General features: G+C 30.4%; 2 protein-coding genes across 7 annotated transcripts in view; one reads left to right on the top strand and one right to left on the bottom strand.

Moving 5' to 3' along the window:
• LOC134711731 (protein PALS1-like) overlaps window positions 1-3213 on the top strand; it is a 55934-nt gene extending 52721 nt beyond the window's left edge. For all 6 annotated transcript variants that reach the window (XM_063572562.1, XM_063572564.1, XM_063572563.1 and 3 more), the window contains one exon: window positions 32-3213. In XM_063572562.1, coding sequence (XP_063428632.1) covers window positions 32-226 — 195 coding nt within the window. In that variant the 3' untranslated portion in view covers window positions 227-3213. The remainder of the gene's footprint in view (window positions 1-31) is intronic.
• Window positions 3214-5804: 2591 nt separating this feature from the next.
• Window positions 5805-18679, bottom strand: LOC134711733 (uncharacterized). The gene is made up of 6 exons (XM_063572570.1): window positions 18501-18679; window positions 17952-18055; window positions 15759-15839; window positions 14197-14280; window positions 13015-13098; window positions 5805-12293 (listed from the first exon to the last, which is right to left on the bottom strand). Exons 1-6 carry the CDS (start codon window positions 18641-18643, stop codon window positions 7972-7974), a joined length of 4818 nt encoding a protein of 1605 aa, XP_063428640.1. The 5' UTR covers window positions 18644-18679; the 3' UTR covers window positions 5805-7971.
• Between the last annotated feature and the right edge of the window lie 1929 nt (window positions 18680-20608).

Raw genomic sequence — 20608 nt, forward strand, 5'->3', positions numbered from 1 at the left:
AAAAAAATCAAATACTTTGTTTGAATTGTAGGATGAGGAGTTACAGGACAGCATAGAACGTGCCAGGGAAATGGAAGACAAATATGGCCATTATTTTGATTATATATTAGTGAACTCTGATATGGAACTTGCATACACAGAACTTGTTAACGAGATAAATAGATTGGAAGTTGAGCCCCAATGGGTTCCATCATCTTGGGTTGGGAGTCGCCTTGTATTACAATGAATCATATGCATATATTATCATCATTTTATTCATAGGTCAAACATGTATTTGTCCTGCATTATTTCATGTTTTTCTGTTAGATTCCATTGACACATAACAATATCATATTTGTAGTATTTAGATGTGCCATTATATTTTTTTTAGCCAGTATATTTTAACAATTTGGAGTGATTTAATAAGAAAGTTATACCACCATTGAACACATTACAAAAGTCGAAAGCACAATCTGGATAACATATGTACAAAATGAGATTTTTTTCTTTAATTGTTTATTTATAACATTAAAGAAAAAACTGCCAATTGTAATCATGAGAAAACTGAGATTTATACACAAGTGAATCATTTGTTCTGAAAAGACCTTGCCAAAATAAAGACAAAAAGTCAAAAGATAACCAGAAATATTATGCAGTTATAATATTCATGCTTTCAGCTTACAACTATATTATACGAAATAAGCGAGTCTTTACAACATTTTTGATTTCAATTTTATGGGGAGAAAATACACTGGGTTAGTGATTTGAATAAGACAGCTACTACCAAAATCAATATTATATCATATTGAAATTCACACCTTATAGTTTTTAATCGTCAGACTAGGAACTATTTTTTTTTTGTCAACAAAAACTGTACCTAATCATTATTAAGATCTGAAAAATATTTTTGATTAGTAATTTTTAAAATCACTTTGAATAGAAATTATTTATTTGTATTAAAGAATATAAAGATATAGCTCTGGTTATGTCATCTAGTCAGAAAAATTATAACATTGTATATAAAAATCATCAGCATTATATATAACTATAGACAGTGAACATTCATATTTGGAAAAAATTGTACATAGCAAATTATTTAAAAATTGATTCATTTCACAAATGCTATCGAACAAATAGTTAGATAAACTGTTAACGACTTGATATGTTAATAAATTGAAGAGATAAAAAAAAAAATGTTGTTTTAAAGGGGCACTAGCTACGAGTTATATAAAAAAACTAAAGTAAGATTTTTTTTGTTCAATCAATAATGAAGTGATATAGTGAAATAAAAATTCAATATAAGCAGCCAAAATGGTTCAATTTTGTCAAATTAAGCGAAGAAACATTGATAATTACTAATTCACTTGCAAGTGAATCAGTCGACCTCATTAAAGCCGTATTCATGTGAACTTCAATTTAACCCCTAGCTAGAGATTGACAATGCATGCATTGTACGTGTACTGGTTATTTGAAGAAAAAGAATGTCAATAATGAAAGTGAAACTATGGTAAATCATTTGATTACTAGTTCGATCCATTTAAAATTATTCTTATATATGGTTAAAAACAATGAGAAATATATATTTTTAATCTATAAAATAAACTCAAACAGACAGTTAAAAATCCAATTGCACATGTTGGTTTAGTCTATTCATATCTTTATTTATGTTTACATCGTTTAAATGGTCATCTGAGGTCAAATCGATAGTTAATTAGATGGCATCTAGACTAAAATACACACAAAACTAACCTACATATTATCTACCCCATGCTCTATAAACAGTTTATTTTAGACTTTTGGTAGTTTGAATAAATGTTTTACATTGTTATAAATCAAATATGAGAATTTGAGTCAAATTGGTGACCATGAATTTGACAGCTAGTGTCCCTTAAACAGTACCAGATAGATACCTATAAAAACCCTTGGTCAAAATACTCTTGATTTTATTAATGGGCTTAAAAAAAATGCTCCATAATGTTGTTTCTTTTGCCAAAATGAATTTATTTCCGACAATTTATCTGATAATTATAAAAATATTTAGTAATGATTGATTGACTGACAAGGTGTTGTTGCCTTTACATAGTAATTGAGATCTTCCAAAAAAGAATGATGAACAATTTTAACACATGTTGGAGGAAAAATAAATTTGTATTTTTTGAACGGTGTTGTTTTTATAGACTTTTGTCACTAACAAAATAGTTTAACTCTTAGATTAATGATGACTTACCACAATTAGAATATTTTATATGTGGAATAAAGGCTCAGTTATGAGTTATTCTGTGAGGGAAAATATATAGTATTGAATCATTGTGACCAGGACAATAAAACAAAGAAAACAGTAATTTGGACAATATGTTATCAAAATACAAAAAAGGACACCTTAAAATTAATGATGTTAATAAAAATCTTGAATTTTCATTTTTTTAGCACTGAATCATGTGATAAAAATGTAAAATAAATTGTTAAAAATATTGTATTGTATATGAAGACTTCACCTTTGGTGACATTCCATTAAGAGGTTGTGAGCCTGATATTTCAGTTTGTTATTTTCTATGTTAGTTATATTTGTATCATGGTAATGTCTTCATCATACATTTTATGTGTATTTAGTATCATAGAAAGTTTTTGAGGTTTAGTTTTTGTCACACTAATGTGTGAGAAGGTCTATTTTATTACAGTAATTTAGAAACCTGTGATAGGACTTGGCTCATTTCTGATATTATACAAACATATTAATTTTTATATTGCTGTGAATATATTTTTAGCATTTTAGAAATTTGTAGAATCAGGTTATAAATATTTTATGTGCAATACAAATTTTAAATTTTTTGTACATAACAGTTGCTCTCTATAAATAATTTCTTCTTATCCAAGTAGCAATGATTAACATATAAATGTGTTTCGTAGAACTATTACAAAGCTCATAAAATGCTGCTTACTTTGTTTACATAAATATGGTTGTAAATTATTCTGTAGAAAGGTTGTATGGCAAAAATAAGATTGACAGATTATTTATATGCTAAGGCAGAATTGTTAACAAAATTTTACTATATATATACAACTTGTGAAGACAGTACATTTCGAAACATTCTTTACCGTTATAAGATTGGATAATTAAAAGGAAAATCATGTGCGATATAAAAAGGTGCTACATGCTATATCTTTATATACATTATACATTATTCTGTATATATCACATTATCTAATTACAAGTAAAATAAATCCAGAAATATATTTATTGTTTTATTCTTGCATTGAGGAATTCAGTGTCCGGCCATTTGGTCTGGCTTGCTGAATTTGGAGAACCTTTTTTAATCCCCTCCCAAGGTGGTGTTATATTGCAGTCACCTTGTGTGCATACACCTGTTTTTTTTTTATACCATTCCACCAAGAAATGATGTCTTTAGAAACTATTGAACAGAATGGCTTCATATTCATATAAATGGACTTAGTTTTTCTTCCAGTTAATATTAAATAGTCCGCATTCATTAGATTCATAAACTATTCATGGTATTTACCAAACTTTGACAGAAGCTTCTTATAATCAAAAGATAGTATCATTATTGTTGAGCCTGTGATTAACAGCAAAAGTAATCAAGACACTGGGTTCTGCAGAACCCTTACAAATTTTTCTTAAACTTTTAGCAATAGGTAAACTATATTTGTTGTATGGAAGAATTGTTAGCTATACATGTCTGCCTGGCATGGTTCATCTGACCTTGATCTCATTTTCATGGTTAATTGGTAAATGTTTATTTTTCAATGTCTGGCAGGTATTATTGTTTACTGACACCATCCTAAGTTGGTTGACAGTTTTGGAACCTCTGTTTCATGGATTTGTTCTTAATGTCGTAACAACAAACCCATACCCTTTCAATGAATGTAAGACTTATTACCACCACAGTTGCTACACAAGGTGCAGGATCTGCTAACCCTTCCATAGCACCTCAGATCAACCCCAGTTTTGATGCGGTTTCATGTTGCTTAGGTTTAGTTTTCTATGCTGTGTTTTGTGTACTATTGTTTGTCTCCTGGTCTTTTTCTTTTTTTTATTCATGATGTTGTCCTGTTATATTCAACTTTTGAGTTTGGATGTCCCTCTGGTATCTTTCATCTCTCTTTTATTATCTGACCATGACTTCATTTTCATGGTTAATTGGTCAATGATACAATTTAAAATTCTGTCAGTTTTCAGATACTACATATATCAGCAATATGTCAATATTATTTGGTTGTAAGGTGTCCGTCTTGCCTGGTTCATCGGACCATGACCTCATTATCATAGAACATTCATAATGTTAAGTGTATGTGATACTTGTAGGAAAACCAATGATAAGTAAAACAAGCAAGACATTTCAACACTTGTTAACAAATTCAACCTTTAATAAAAATTGCCACCTATTTCAAACTCAACATTATGAAGTTGCAGACCAAATGTTAAAATTTCCCTATCAAAGAAACCAAGAAAAGTAAGAAGAAAATATTGTCTAACCAAGTTCTTTCAGATGTATGGAGTTAAGCTTTTACTAGACCTTTGTCTATGGAATATGCTGGTAAAAAAGAAACTCCACAAAACATGATATGACTGTGAATTGACTGACACAGACGGATTACTCTGCATTTGTTCTTGGTGTATTGTGTTCTCCAGCAGTAAATTGCTTCTTTGTGTCTCATGAACTCGTTTGGTAAGTCTCCAAATTTCATTTTTGTCGAGCCTTCGACTTTAGTCGAAAAAGCGAGACTAAGCGATCCTACATTCCGTCGGCGTCGGCGGCGTCCACAAATATTCACTCTGTGGTTAAAGTTTTTTAAATTTTAATAACTTTCTTAAACTATACTGTATTTCTACCAAACTTGGACAGAAGCTTCTTTATGATCATTAGATAGTATCCAGAAGTAAATTTTGTAAAAATAAAATTCCATTTTTTCCGTATTTTACTTATAAATGGACTTAGTTTTTCTGCGGGGAAACATAACATTCACTCTGTGGTTAAAGTTTTTGAAATTTTAATAACTTTCTCAAACTATCCTGGGTTTGTACCAAACTTTGACAGAAGTTTGTTTATGATCATAAGATAGTATCCAGAAGTAAATTTTGTAAAAAAATAAATGCATTTTTCCGTTTTTCACTTATAAATGGACTTAGTTTTTTCTACGGGGAAACATAACATTTACTCTGTGGTTAAAGTTTTTAGAATTTTAATAACTTCCTTAAACTATCCTGGGTTTGTATCAAACTTTGACAGAAGCTTGTTTATGATCATAAGATAGTATCCAGAAGTAAATTTTGTAAAAAAATGAATTCATTTTTCCGTATTTTACTTATAAATGGACTTAGTTTTTCTGCTGGGTAACATTACATTCACTCTGTGGTTAAAGTTTTTAGAATTTTAATAACTTTCTTAAACTATCCTGGGTTTGTACCAATCTTTGACAGAAGCTTATTTATGATCATTAGATAGTATCCAGAAGTAAATTTTGTAAAAACAGAACTCCATTTTTTCTGTATTTTTCTTTTAAATGGACTTTAATTTTCTTCCAGTTTACCTTACATACAGTCTGCAGTTAAAGTTTTCAAAACATTTATTATATTCATTAAACTATCATAGATTTTTACCAAAATTGGACAGATTAGCTTCTCACAATCATAAGATAGTATCAAGAGGAATATTTTTATTGACTTTTTTCCTCAGTTTTGTTGAGCCTGCGATTTACAGCAAAAGTAGGCGAGACACTGGGTTCCGCGGAACCCTTACAAATTTTTAATTATTGAATTAAATCAAGTACCAGTATGGCAGTACATATGACATAACAAGAAAATGACAAACATTTTAAGTTTTAATAAACAAGAGCAAACAATATATAACTGTCTACAACAATGTAACAAGTAAAACTGTCTGTTTATACATGTATAAAACTGTAACCATTGATTCCCTGAATGCAAGATCTATACAACAACTCTGTTTATATAAATCCAATCCTTGCTTTTAAAACAACTGTAACATTTTATGTTTTACAACGCCTCTAATAACCACACACTAATTTATTTTGAGGATATTTTCTATGCCATACAATGACTAATACTGTAAGGAAAATTTGTCAATCATTCAGTTTAGAAGAATGTCTGATAAATTTTAAATTTATTTTGAAAAAGAGTTATTACTGAAGTTGTGAATTTTCATCTTACTGAAGTTGTGAATTTTCATCTAACTATAAAGCCCACCTAGCCAAAATGGTCATGATAGTTTTTTTCATGACTTGGTGTCTGTTGCCTATCATTGTTTTGGGACATTGCATACCTCAAAGGGACAAAATATAAGTTGAACTAAAAAGGTTTTGTTCCTAGCAATAAAATATACCAGTATATATGATTCAGGAATACGTCATTATATGATATGAACAGTTTTCAAGATATTTAATAGTGAATGATATGGAAGGATGGGGCACTTTTCTAGTGGACAAAATGTCCAGTATTAGTAAAATATAAGGATCTACATAAGACAATAAATGAGGACTTCATATGGTATAGAAATGGGAATCTGAACCAATTTTGAAAGATGATTAACCCCATTTAACATGAGGTGGAGGGGCACAACACCCAGTGATAAATTTTAAACTGCATTGACAGAAAAAAATGTCCCCAAAAAGCAATAATTTTGACCTTGAGGTAAAAGGTTGAAACAGATAAATGTCATGATATGTGACCCATTGTCTTACACATGTTAATTCACATTTGTTTACAATTTCACAGTTCAAAGATAAAAAAAAGTTTTTATGAGAATAAGATTGCAATATGCACTACAAAAAAGGCAAGTTCACCACAGTTCAACACAACATTGGATACGAAAGAAATGTAAAAATAGAAAACAATTTAATCATAATAACAAAAAAGCTTCAATTACATTCACCTCAATAACATTAGGAATAACTTAAAGCATAACATTAGTTAACAACAATAAAAGAAAACTAGTCACTCAATATAAACAAGAATGCTTAAAAATAATGTCACTAAAGGGAGATAATTTATGGTAATTCTATACTGGTTGATGAGTTTTTAAGAGAAAATGAAACATATTTATCTCACTTCCTATATATTTCTAGGAATATGATTGGTTAAGAGCATCTGTGTGGAGATCCTGTATATTCTATATTAGGTTAGTAGGGAGGCAGGGGTTATTTTAATACACGGTTAGTAGTGGAATTACTACCTTGGCACTATTCATTTAAATGTTTTGAAAGTTTTGTTTAATATTGTTATATCAAAGTTGTTGATATCATATTGTAATTGTTGACATTAGCTTTTTTGTGCAGACCAATGTAAGTAGGTTCTTAAAATTGAACATTTGAACACTTTAATAATATAAAATAAGAAGAGGTGGTATGATTGCAAAGAGACAACTCTAAGTCTAAATTCAACATATAAAGTTAGTCAGTGAGATAAATTTGTTACATAGTGTGATAGTGACCTAATATATTATATATAGGGTCAGTAAATTCCATATGGTGTTCGCCCTCGACCCAAATGGAATTTACTGACCCCGTATACATGTATTAGGTCACTAACACACTATGTAACTAGTAATGTCTTTAATTAATTATAACTCTTTAATGACATTACATTACATAAGTCAGAATGTAATTGATTTATTTGAATGTTTAAGCAATATGTTTAAGGCAAGCTTTAAGGATAAGGCTAGGTATTTGTGAATTATCAAGGGGTTTCCAACTTTTTTTATGTTTAAAGCTTTCAAAAAAGTCAATAATTTACCTTAGTGTATATCATAGCTAAGTTTCTAACAATACAAGTTCCCTATTCATCTGTTTTACTACATCAAACACTCAAGAAAAAACAAACTGTAGGATATCTAGTAATAGTCATGATTTCTATGGATGTTTTGAAATCATTAATAATAATTTATCATCTTTTCTTAGCAAAATATATGAATTGTATTGCCAGATATACTTGTAGGTATATAGATAAATAGAAAGTGATTAAACATCATTTTCTATATCTGCAAAGTTAAATGTAGCTGTATTTACACATTTCAGCAGACTTGGTTCATCACTAAGACTCCAGTCAGAATCAGAAAAAGTCTCCTTTTCTGTCAAACTGTAGTTCAAGTGCTGGTCTTCTTCCTCACTGTTATGCTGTTGAGTCTGATAAGATTGATTCATCCTGATTCTTTTCTTGAATGGTAACGGGACAGAAGTGCAGTCAATCTCTTTTTCATTGTTCTGCTCAATGTAAAATTCCATGTTTTCAATGTCCCTTTCATCTTTTTCATCATGTAAGGATTTTCTTTTCTTGTATTCAGCTAGCTTCTCTCCATAACTTTTATTCCTTTCTTTCTTTTGGAGTATATTTCTATTATCAGGAGAATCCTTGCTAAATGAGGGTGAATAAAAAACGTTATTGGAATTTTGATACTTAATAATCTCATATTCGTTTCCCTCTTTTTTTCTGAAAGCTAATTTCAATGGTGAAAAATGTTCTTTTTCTGTTTCTGATAAATCATTTTGAGTTTCTTCTGTTTCAGTATTTTGTTGTACAATAGTTTTATTTGATCCTTTCTCATTACATTGTTTCCTCTTTTTGAACACAAATTTTTTAGGTTTCATTAAATGACCTGTATGGCTAGGTTTTTCAACAAATTCATGTGGCAATTTGTTTTTATCCTCCTCTGTTAATCTTTCAGTACTGATCTCAGTAGATTGAATATTTTGACCATAATGTTCCATGTTCGATTCAGATTCTAAATTCACATCCATGGTATTTGATCTCTTTGTCAATGTCTTCAGAATTTCTAATCTTTTTGAATCCGCTTGAATCTTTTTTAGTATCTTTGCTATTTTATCCTTCCTTTGTGAAAATTGCTGTTGAAACTTTGGCAAAAACTCATCAAAATTAGACTCTGATTTTACCTTCAGATCTGTGTTATTAACCACTTTCTCTGGTATTTTTTCTACTTCTTCATGTATTATGTTTTCTGATATTATTTCAGAGTTATTGTTTTCATCAGTATTGTTTTCCTCTGCTCTCCAGTTAGTGTCATCAGTATTAAAAGTATCTATAGATTTTACATCAGTAATTAAAAAGTTACAACTGTTTTCCATTATAACTTTTCGCCTATCTAATAAGTTCTTTCCTTTTGTAACTTTATCAAATGCACATTTTTCTAATTTTTCTTTTACTTCCACTTTCTGTGCACCAGAAATGACATTCAGGGAACTGTTCAACTTTTCCTTAACATGTACTTGAGTGCTCTGTTTCCTTTTCTTAAGATTGTGTACCTTTTCCTGGATTAAGGTCTCTAGATGTTTCCTTTTCTTGAGCTTGTGTACCTTTTCCTGGATTAAGGTCTCTAGATGTCTCCTTTTGTTGAGATTTTGTACCTTTTCCTTGATTAAAGTCTGTATATGTTCAAGATTACTTGCTTTTATTTTATAATCAGGCTTTGGACTCTCCTTGGCATAATGAATGTCGGTCTCTATGCAGTTTTCGCTACTAATTTTACTTTTTTCTCGATTTTCATGTTTAGTTGGCATTTCTTTCCTTCCAATGTTATCTGTATCTGATTTAGAAGGCATTTTGTGGTTTACGAAATCATTCATATTTTGAACAACCCATAATTTACTTTTCTCATCAAAAGATATTATTGGAGCAATATTTTCTTCTGAATTGGTATTCATGTTTAGTTCTGCTCTCTCTTGAGATGTTTTGTCTTCTTCAGAAATGTTGCCATGTTCAATTTTATGATTTTCAAGGACAGTCTCAATGTGAATCATTTGAACAGAACTAGGTTTCATCTGCATAGTCATTGATTTGTTGACACTTTTTCCATTTTTACAAGATTCCATTTTTGCTGATGTTAAGTTTTTATGAAGAATATCAGACAATGACCTTGGATCTTTCTCATTTGCAAAATAAACAGGAGTTCCACCTATTCTTTTTTGTTCTGGTTTCTGATTTAATGATACTACAGGGGTTTCTAAATTTTGTGTCTGGACTATTTTTGTGGCGGTTGTTTCTGTACTTGTTCTAAACATAGAAGTATCTATTGTTTTCACACATTTTACTCCCTTCTTGTTTACAAAGACAAACTGTTTGGTTTTTGTTAGGTTTTGTGAATTTATTTCAGTTGTGGAGTTTGGACTTTCTATGTCGGGAACATCTAAACATTGATTCATATTTTTCTGCTTTATATTACCATATTGTTGTCTAGCTTGTTCAGATCTTGTCATGGTAGGGTTTTCAATGGAGGAGTTTGGACTTTCTATGTCTGCTACATCTAAAAGCTGAGAAGTATTTTTCTGTTCTATGTTAGCATGTTGTTGTCTAGTTTGTTCAGATCTTTTCATAGTATGTTTTTCTGTTGGTTTATGTCTCACAATAGGTGTAACTTTACAGGTTCTACTGTCATTACTTGGGGATTTTCTTTGTATCATTTCTTGTGTTTTTAGACAATCCTGTGGCTTTGCCAGTATAGTAATTGCTTCCCTAGTAGCTTGAATGCTGTGAGTTTTCTCCATTGTTGTATTTGCCTTACTCTCTTTACAGTTGACATATTTACTCTCTTGTTTATTTTTTTTGTCTATTACTTGGATGAGTGGTAATTTATCTTTCTGGTCCACATTTGTTTTAGGCATACACTGATTTGTATTCATAAACAAATAATTTACATGTCCTTGGTTATCTGACCATGATGTATGGGGAATCATGTATGAACAGCCTGGACTAAGTTTACTAGCTGCTGAAACTTGTTGGTGTTGCAATACTTTATCTTGGTTGCTAGTCGGGGGAACTTTCAGTACTGGCATAAATGGTTTTTTATTTGCCATTGTTGTATTCCCACTATCATTTTGCTCCCTTTTATAAGCAGGGTTAAGCAAATTACTGTTGTCTGATTGGATATTTTCTATCTTAACAGAATTATAGGGTGCTCTGATTATAACATGTTTAGGAAGTTTTAGGTTGCTTGTCACTTTTGCTGGTTGACTGCCTTTGCTTGATTGAGTCAGAGTACTTGTTTGATTTATATTTGTCTGACAGTTGGATATAGACTTCATGTAATCAAACACCATAATGCCATCACTGCTGTTACTACTGTTTCTGTTGTTTTGTTGTTTACTCTGCTCATCTTGAGGAATCTTACTTATTTCTGTGTCAGTCTGTCTGGTGGCTGTATCAACGGTCTGCTGACTGGTACCTGTTTTTTGCTCCTCTGTATTTTCTTGGTTTTTAGTTTGTTGAACAACAAGTGATATATCATTTTGCTGTTTCTTCTGTGTATCATGAGCAACTTGAATATTTGAATTGTCAATCATATTTATTGTAGTTGCTGGTTTTGTTTTATCTGCTTCATCCTCTGCCTGTTTGTTTATAGCAGTAGATCTTGGTTGTGTTATTTCACCCTTGTCACCATGTATATAATGTTGTAATTTTAAGAAAATTTCCTCTTTCCTTGAGCCAACATTAATACCCTTTCCTCTTACCCAACATTTCTTATATTCATCATCATCCCAAAGTCCTGCTTCATACAAAATAACAAAAGCTGTCTCACGGACACATATGTTTGGATAGTCGATGCTTAAACCAGCACTTTTGGAGATGACTTTCATTATTTTCTTGATTGTATGCTGACTCAGGGGTGAACTAGTATACCATTCTGCATCGTGTTTGAAAAATTTTGCTGGTTTCTGAAACAGCAGGTCATTATAAGGATTTAGATGGCTAATATATAGCAGTATACTTTTCATTGGACAAAAAGGGTTTCCAGGCATGCTATAAATCCTTGGAGCATCCATCCATCTAGTATCAACCATTTCATTTAAACAAAAGGTACAAAACAATCTTCCTTTTTCATCAGTAGCTATCTTCAATTCTTCTCTTCTTAACCTACTTCCATTTTTCCTCAAAAAGTTACTGAAATGTAGGGTTAGTTCAAACCATACTTTGTACAATAACAACTTTGGAGTATAGTTTTCACCATTTCCAAAGATTCCACTGGTATATATCTTCCTTAAATCTGGTTGTGTTATAGGATTCCTTAATGACAGATCATACATGTTCGTGTTTTCTGTTGTTTTCCTGTTTTCTGTGCTCATTTTAAAGAATGCTTGAGAAATTCTTCTATTGTAAGGTTGAGAATTAAGATATTGCATTACAGAGGACCTTATAAAATGCATTGTTCGAGGGGGATACAATAGATTTCTGTTTAATGTTTTGGTCGTTCCCATAAGCCTTACATGTTCTGCAATTTTGTCAACAGCCAAGTACTCAAAATCCTGGTTTATTCCATTCTGTTTTAACCACTCTAAAAATAAAACATGAAAACCCATTCATGGTGATGTTTAATAACAGTTCCTGAAATTGCAAATACTAATCTTCAAATCTTTTTTATAGTAAAATATTTCATTTGTCAAGTTTGACAAATTATTGCCATTTTATAGATATTTTTTTCCCCAAATAAAATATGAGTAAAAGTGATTTCTCTCAAATTTTACAAGACATTCAGTCATTGTGTCATCATTTCAAGTTGCTTTAATACATTTACATATTCAAAATCATTTTATGTTGAAGGTACCTAAATTTAATATTTATTCTGAGTCTTCCAAGAAGCTAACTTTTGGAAAGGAAGATTTTTGTGTTGCCTGCAATGAATAATGCATCACGTCAGAAATAAAGATGCTAATTTGGCAGTGGCAACAGGAACAGAGACAGCAATTTTTATAGTGTTATATATCAGAAGTTAGTAGACAGAATACTTCATATCTTGTATACATAAGCTTCATGTTCTGAAGTTTCTGTTTGGCAAATGTCAGTTGGTTTTTGCCTGATCTTGTTGCTTCAGTATAAATTTCTTTAAAAAAAAATAAAAAAATAATGTGATTTTATTTTCACATTTTTTTGCACAGACTATGAGTAATAGGATTACTTTATTAGGTATATATATAATTACTACAATGTCTACATGTCCCTTAGATAGTTTCAACCTGGCTATGCATCCAATATCTTTAAGATAATATATTACTCACTTTTAAAGAGATGAATTGCACATTTTGTTGTCTTCGACCCTCCGGCTTCAATTTTTTTGTCCACAGGTCCTTTCTCACTGACCTCTAAAAATTAAAAACTAAATTAAAAATCATTAAACTCTTACATTACAAACATAAAGAAAAAGTTTTTTGTTCATTAATTAATATGTCTACTAAAACTTAACTCTCCATGCTTAAGGTAAAAATAAGAAAAGGAAAAAAATCTGAGGCAGTGTTATACTTAGTGTGTGTGTTTTTAAGGAGCCCTTCTTGATATTATGGGGCCCTTTAAAAATGTTAATAAATGGAAGAACAGTGTTGCAATGGCATTGAATGTCCCCCAACAGTGCACATATTATATTTGTCAAAGCCAATTATGGGGAAGAAATAGTATTGGATTGTTTAACTTTTTAATAAGATTCTTAATACAAGAAATGTAGGTATGATTGCTTACAATGTTAAGTTTCCATATAATTTATATTTACAAGGGGCATACTGATGTAAAAATATTTGATTGCACTAACTGTTTGACTCTTTGGAAACCTTGCTAATATACTAGTATAAACCTTTGATATATTTTTCATAAAAATCAAATGAGAAGTGTAAGATTGAGTGCTCACAATGCAATCATCAATACAAATTTCATTGCAAAGGGGACATAATTTCTGGATTAACATTAGTCGTTAGATATTCTAACTACATTATTGATATATAAATTTTCATAAAATATTGATATGAAATGTAATAAAGAGAGATTTGTTATACAATTTCCTATACAATATACATTTTAAAAGAGAAAAAAAAAACACTTGTAAAAATAATTGATCAGTGATGGTTTTGAAATTTATCCTGAAATTGCTGTTTTAAATCTTTAATGAAATTTCAAATTACAATCCTACAAAAAATGTAGGCTTGAGAGCACTAAAATGCAATTTTCCTTAAAATTACTATTTTCAAGGGGCACAAGTTATTTCAATGTCCCCTACCGCATGTAATTATAGGCTCTATAAGTCCAGTAGATAAGAATTAGTTGCATCAACTGCAATATTATTCCATTTGATCTTTAATCTTTTAATGATGTATTCATACTGCTTGCAACTTACTTAATTATCTACTGTGGGTAGTATTTTTCTTTATTTAAAAAAAAACGGTACAAGCTCTATTATATTAAAATAAACTTGCCATTTTGCACAATTGGAGTGACCTCTGGACAATCTGTAACTTTGTCATGCAGACATGAATCATCACTTTGTTCTTCATTATCAACTGAAAATAGTAAATTAAATGTTAAATGACTCACAAGAAAAGTAAAGAATCAACCAAGAAACAATTTCCCAGGTCTTAAGTACATGAACTGTACCACTTTAGAGGATTTGTGATTTTAAATAAGTAGGTTCTGATTGCTTTGCTTACCAGGTACTGCAGATATATATAGTAGTCCTCAAAATTGAATAATACAATAATGCATGAAAAACGCTAAATCAGTTTTGTTTGGCATAATTTACAAACATGTATATAAACATTTAACTGTACAGATTCTGATGTAGGAGTTATCCTTAAACAATTTTAATATTACTTATTGATAAAGAGGAAGAGCTTAAAGTGCCCTGCCGCAGAGTTTGTTTTTCTGAAAACAATTATTTAACTTAGCTCATGCAAGGTTCAGATGAATGGGACTCTAAAAATCAAACTTGAGGGAAGTGTCATGAAAAGTGAAAACCCTATAATCAATAATAATTAATCAGTACATGTATTAATTATTATTGATTATAGGGTTTTCAAATATTGTCATCCTTTCAGGTTTTCTAGTTGCTGTGGATTCATTTTATTTTGTGGGTACCAATATTTGTGGATAAAGGAAAACATTTAATTTTGTGGTTTTGCTGAAGTCAGCATACAAGTCTATAGAAAATTTGTCATTCGTTGAACATTTTTTTGTGGTTTACCTGTACTAACGAAAATCCACAAAAATTGGTATCCAACAAATAATAATGAATCCACAGTATTTAACTTTAATATCATCGTTTTGATTAGCAAAAGAATTGTTACCTTAACCAAAATTTGACAGGGTTGCCAGAGTTGTAAACTGGTTATTTAGCTGCTGTGTGGTTTTTATTTGGCTTGTTATCTTGATCTTTATTTTCTAAATCAGTAGAGGATCCAGACTTTTTCAAAAGGGGAAAGGCCAGGCCACTGACTGCCTCAGAGGGGCCCTGCTCCAGTCATGCTTAAGCAATTCCTTGTATATAATCAACATTTTTTTTAACAAAAGGGGTGGGAGGTGGGATATGTATTCATTTGTTTTCGTGGATTACGGAAAACTTCCATTTTCATGGATGTCAGTTTTCATGGTTTTCCTTTGGTCAACATATTTATATGGAACATTTGTACATGTACATAGTTGAACACTTTAAATTGTGGTTTCTTTGTACCCTTGAAATCCATGTCAGAAATATGGTATCCAAGTCCAACTAATAATAATAAATCCATAGTAAACATGTGTATTATATTGTGAGATATTTGCGTTTGAAAAAGAATTTTTATTCAACAATGGGACAAGGAAGTGGTAAACTACCGGTAAATACTGTTGTTCCTGTTAAAGACAAAATCAAAAATATATTGAATCAGAAAACAGTACAGTAATTTGTTCCTTCTCCCTTTATTTGATTTTCTATCAAAACAGTAGGGTTTTTTTTCAGAATTTATCATACTTATTAATGCATATAACAATATGTCTCACTCACCATCCATACAAAGAGGTGTGTCACTCCATCCCTGGCTTTCTGGTGATTTATCATTATAAGAAACTTGGTCTTTACATTCAACTGCAAAGAATCATTAGTAATGCATATACTTTTGTGTAGTATAAGTGATTGCAAAGAGTTTTTTTAGACCAAATTTCCCCCTGTGTTGTATAACCTGTAATAGGAAATGTTTTAAACAAATTAGCTGTCAAAGTATGATATTTCAAGTGAACTTAAGCCTCAAATTCAACTTTTAATTCAAACAAATTTTGTCAAATAGATTAACATCACAATGACTTGAGTGTGCAGGTAAAGGCAATATCTTTTGTCAGCTTGATTTTTAGCTGAACCGTTTAATTGGTCCCCTACTGACGAATTTTGAAGGGTACTTTAGGTTTAAACTCTGTCCGTCTGTCTGTCCATCTGTTAGCCTGGCAAATCAGTTTTCCACACTTTTTTTCGTCATGCTTTAAGATATTGATTTAAAATTTAGTGTATTGTTTTCTAATGATTTTGTGTACAGTGATGGCCCTTGGACTAACAAAATTTACTCAATTAATCAGTTTTCCACTTTTTTTTTGTCATGTTTGAAGACATAATTGATTTGAAAATTGGTATATATGTTTATAATGACATGTTACAGATTAAGTAATAAGTTCAAAATTTTGTTCCAGTCTGATGATTTTTGTCGAGCCTGCATAGTCCCAGTGGCGGCTTCCACAAATATTCACTCCATGGTTAAAGTTTTTGAAATTTTATTAACTTTTTTAAACTACCCTTGATTTCTACCAAACTTTGACAGAAGCTTGTTCATGATCATAAGATAGTATCCAAAAGTAAATTTGGTTAAAAAAAATCATTTTTATTCCATATTTTACTTATAAACAGACTTAGTTTTTCTGCCAGGAAACAACACATTCACTCTGTGGTTAAAGTTTTTGAAATTTAATAACTTTCTTAAACTAACCTAGATTTCTACCAAACTTAGACAGTAGCTTGTTTATCATCACAAGATAGTATCCAGAAGTTATAATTTTGTAAAAAAAATAATCCGTTTTTCCATATTTTACTTTTAAATGGACTTAGATTTTCTGCCAGGAAACAAAACATTCACTCTGTGGTTAAAGTTTTTGAAACTTTAATAGCTTTCTTAAACTACCCTGGATTTCTACCAAACTTGGACAGAAGCTTGTTTATCATCATTAGATAGTATCCAGAAGTTAATTTTGTAAGAAAACAAATCCATTTTTTTCTGTATTTTACTTTTAAATGGACTTAGATTTTCTGCCAGGAAACAAAACATTCACTTTGTCATTAAATAGATATAGGAAGATGTGGTGTGAGTGCCAATGAGACAAAAAAGTCTTTTTTAAATTTTATCAACTTTCTTAAAGTACCCTGGATTTCTACCAAACTTGTACAGAAGCTTGTTTTAATATGATCATAAGATAGAATCCAGATGTAAATTTTGTAAAAAATTAATCCATTTTTTCGTATTTTATTTTTAAATGGACTTAGATTTTCTGCCAGGAAACAACACATTCAATCTGTGGTTAAAGTTTTTAAAATTTATATAACTTGTTTATACTATTTTGGATTTGTACCAAACTTGGATAGAAGTTTGTTTATGATCAAAAGCTAGTATCTAATAGGAAACTTTGTTAAAATTTAGTACCTGTGTATATGTATTTTAATTATAAATGGACTTAAATAGTTTTTCTTCCAGTTAACATTATACATGTATGCAATCTGCAGTTAAAGTTTTTTAAACATTTATTAGATTCATAAATTATTCTGGACTTTTACCAAACTTGGACAGAATCAAAAAGATAGTATCAAGAGGAATATTTTTATTGATTTCTTTTCCTCATTTTTGTTGATCCTGCAATTAACAGCAAAAGTAGTACTCAAATAATCAGTTTTCTCCTTTTTTTTTGTCATGCTTGTTTGAAGTTGATGACATAATTGATTTGAAAATTGGTATATAGTTTTATCGTGACAAGTTACTGACCAAGTTCGAAGCTTTTTCTGGTCTGATGTTGTGCAAAGATATGGTCCTTGGACTTACAAAATTCACTTATTTAATATTATCAGTTTCCAACACTTTTTTTTGTCAGATTATAAATTCAACATATACATTAATGTATACCCTTATACATTATTAAAATATTTCTTTTAGTTTTATATACTAACCATAATTTTCTGTGGTTTTGTCAGAAGCATAGTCTGGACAGTTTAATATGATAGATGCAGTTTCTATATGTTCTGTGGTAGTATCAATTAACTGAGCTTCATGTCTGAAATAAACAATATCTGTTTAGTAAATATCCCTGACCTTTTCTTGTGAGCAAGTTCAAAAAAGTACTATGAAAAACAAAATTTAATAGTTTTAACATGCACTTAGATTATTTGTCTTTTGTAGGATTATTCCAAATAAAGTCACAATTATTATGACTACTGTAAGATTGCTTAACTTTTTAGCTTAGCTAAAGACTGCCTGACAATACCAAGACTATTTATAAGCCACACACACTATATATAAAACTGTACAGCAGAAAATTGCAAAAAAATAAAATAAGTCACTGCATGATTAAATCATGTCTAGTCCAAATAATTATGAGGTCTTGAAAGTCTATCTTATTTTATTTTTTTTGCGTTGACGCATCTTGCGAGCAGGAAGGGTATTAAAAAACATAATTATTCAGTGGACGAACTATATAATGTGAATTTTGTGATACATACTGATCAGAACACTCATGTTTTAGCTCTTTGTGTTTTATGCATTGTTCACAATATTTATCGTGGATTTCAACGACATGAATGAGGGCTGCTTTATCGTGAGGAGAGAGTTTTTCTATCAGTTCTTGCATGGAAATAAATTCCATTGCCAATCGTCTGCTTTGCACATTCGGATATTTTCTTGTTGGTTCCTTCTGTATATATTCTAACGAAATACATAAATACTGACCGGAAACCAGACTAGGTTCATTCAGTAGGAACGAAAAGTCTAGAGAAACCTACAGGTACGTTAAAGTGTTAATTTTTGATCATGCATAATATAGACTGGTTCCGATCGCAATATTACACAACTTTTATACACATATATATATAAAATTGTTCCTTTTAAAATTGTTATAAGATGATGACTGATGTACCCATATCTTGACTATTTTATTTATTGTGTCTGTTTAGTAAACGCATCAATGTAAATACAACGGAATTTGACGAGACTATCGGCATCAAAGTGAGAGGGTTAGCGCTATAAAACCAGGTTTAATCCACTATTTTCTACACTTGAAAATGCCTGTACCAAGTCAGGAAAATGACATTTCGTTTTTGATGCGATTTGTTATTTGATTTTGCCATGTGATTATGGACTTTCCGATTTGATTTTCCTCTAAGTTCAGTATTTTTGTGATTTTACTTTTTTTTATATCTACAATATAAGATTTGTTTATTCATATGAACTAATACTTTAAATGTGATCTTAGGTTATATTTTTTACAAAAGTACTAGTTGTTTTAAACTTTGCGTATTCTAATTCAGAAAAAAGGTATCAATTTAATATAACAATCGGCTGCCGTTCTGATATATTTGATATGTCGCACATCAAGGATAACAAATATCAAAAATTTAATTCCTTTAATTGCTCCCGTTCTGATATGTCTCCCATCAAACCTTGTAATACATGAAAGATCCGAGCGACCCCTTATATATATATAATTGTCTTACAGAGGCATTTTATTTAGCTAGTGTTTTAAAGCCGTTTATTCATATTGTAATAATTGAAACGAAATGGGTAGATGAGAATAACATATTCGTCGACGAGCAGAATGGATTTGTCAAAATATAAGCACTATAAATCAATTATCTTCTGATACAAACAAATTGGATATCAGAAAACAGCTTTATAAATCCTTTTTTTCAGTGTGCCTCTTTACAAATCCTTCCCAATATCAAGTTGATTTTAAGGTGGTCGATGATACCATAACTAGAAATTAAAAAAAATGGTCACATAGTTAGATGTGATCGGTGTTGCAGATTTTTTTGTGCTTTTATAGTCTATTTACTCAAATGTTTTGTGTTTAGTAGGATTAAACAGCCGCCAACGGTGGTATTAAACAAGGATGTCCATTATCACCTATTCTATTTAAACTCTATATAAATTACCTAGTTTCGTTCTTGAAATCATATGAATATCGCTTTGATATTAAAGATGAAAAAGTTCTTATTTTACTTCATGCTATAAATGATGCAGTTATAGGCTCCTAGCAAACCCCGTATCAAACGCTGACAAATAATTACCCTGTTAAATGCATTAGATGGTGTGGCGATAGTTGTATGACTATTAATTTCAAAAAGTGTAATATTTTGCAATTTAGAACACCTTCTATTAATAAGTTGCATATTGATTTTAAATGTGGTTGAATATTTTACTACTTATACTTATACTTATTTAGGTTTAGTTTTACGTAAATTATTATATAATGTAACTGATAAAGCTGTTGTAGCTTCTGCAAATAGAACATTTGGTCTTCACAGTGTTATAGCCAAGTGCAAAATCTTAGGTGGTGTTACTCATAATGTCTTTTTTTAAATTATATGAGAGCTTGGTGCTTCCAATTGTCGAAGATGGTGCTGGTATTTGGGGTTGCAAAAACTTTTCTTTGATTCATGCCATACATAGATTTAAAGAGCATGCAGATTTTTTTCTTGGACTTGGTAAATATACTCCAAATGCTGCAGTGGCAGGGGATATGGAGTGCAAACATATCTTTCTAAAACCATGGCAATGTTTAATTCGACTATGCTGCCGTCTGAACAATATGAATTCTTATCAGTTAAACAGA

Source organism: Mytilus trossulus, chromosome 3 (assembly GCF_036588685.1).
Source record: "Mytilus trossulus isolate FHL-02 chromosome 3, PNRI_Mtr1.1.1.hap1, whole genome shotgun sequence".
Classification (NCBI taxonomy): Eukaryota; Metazoa; Mollusca; class Bivalvia; order Mytilida; family Mytilidae; genus Mytilus; species Mytilus trossulus.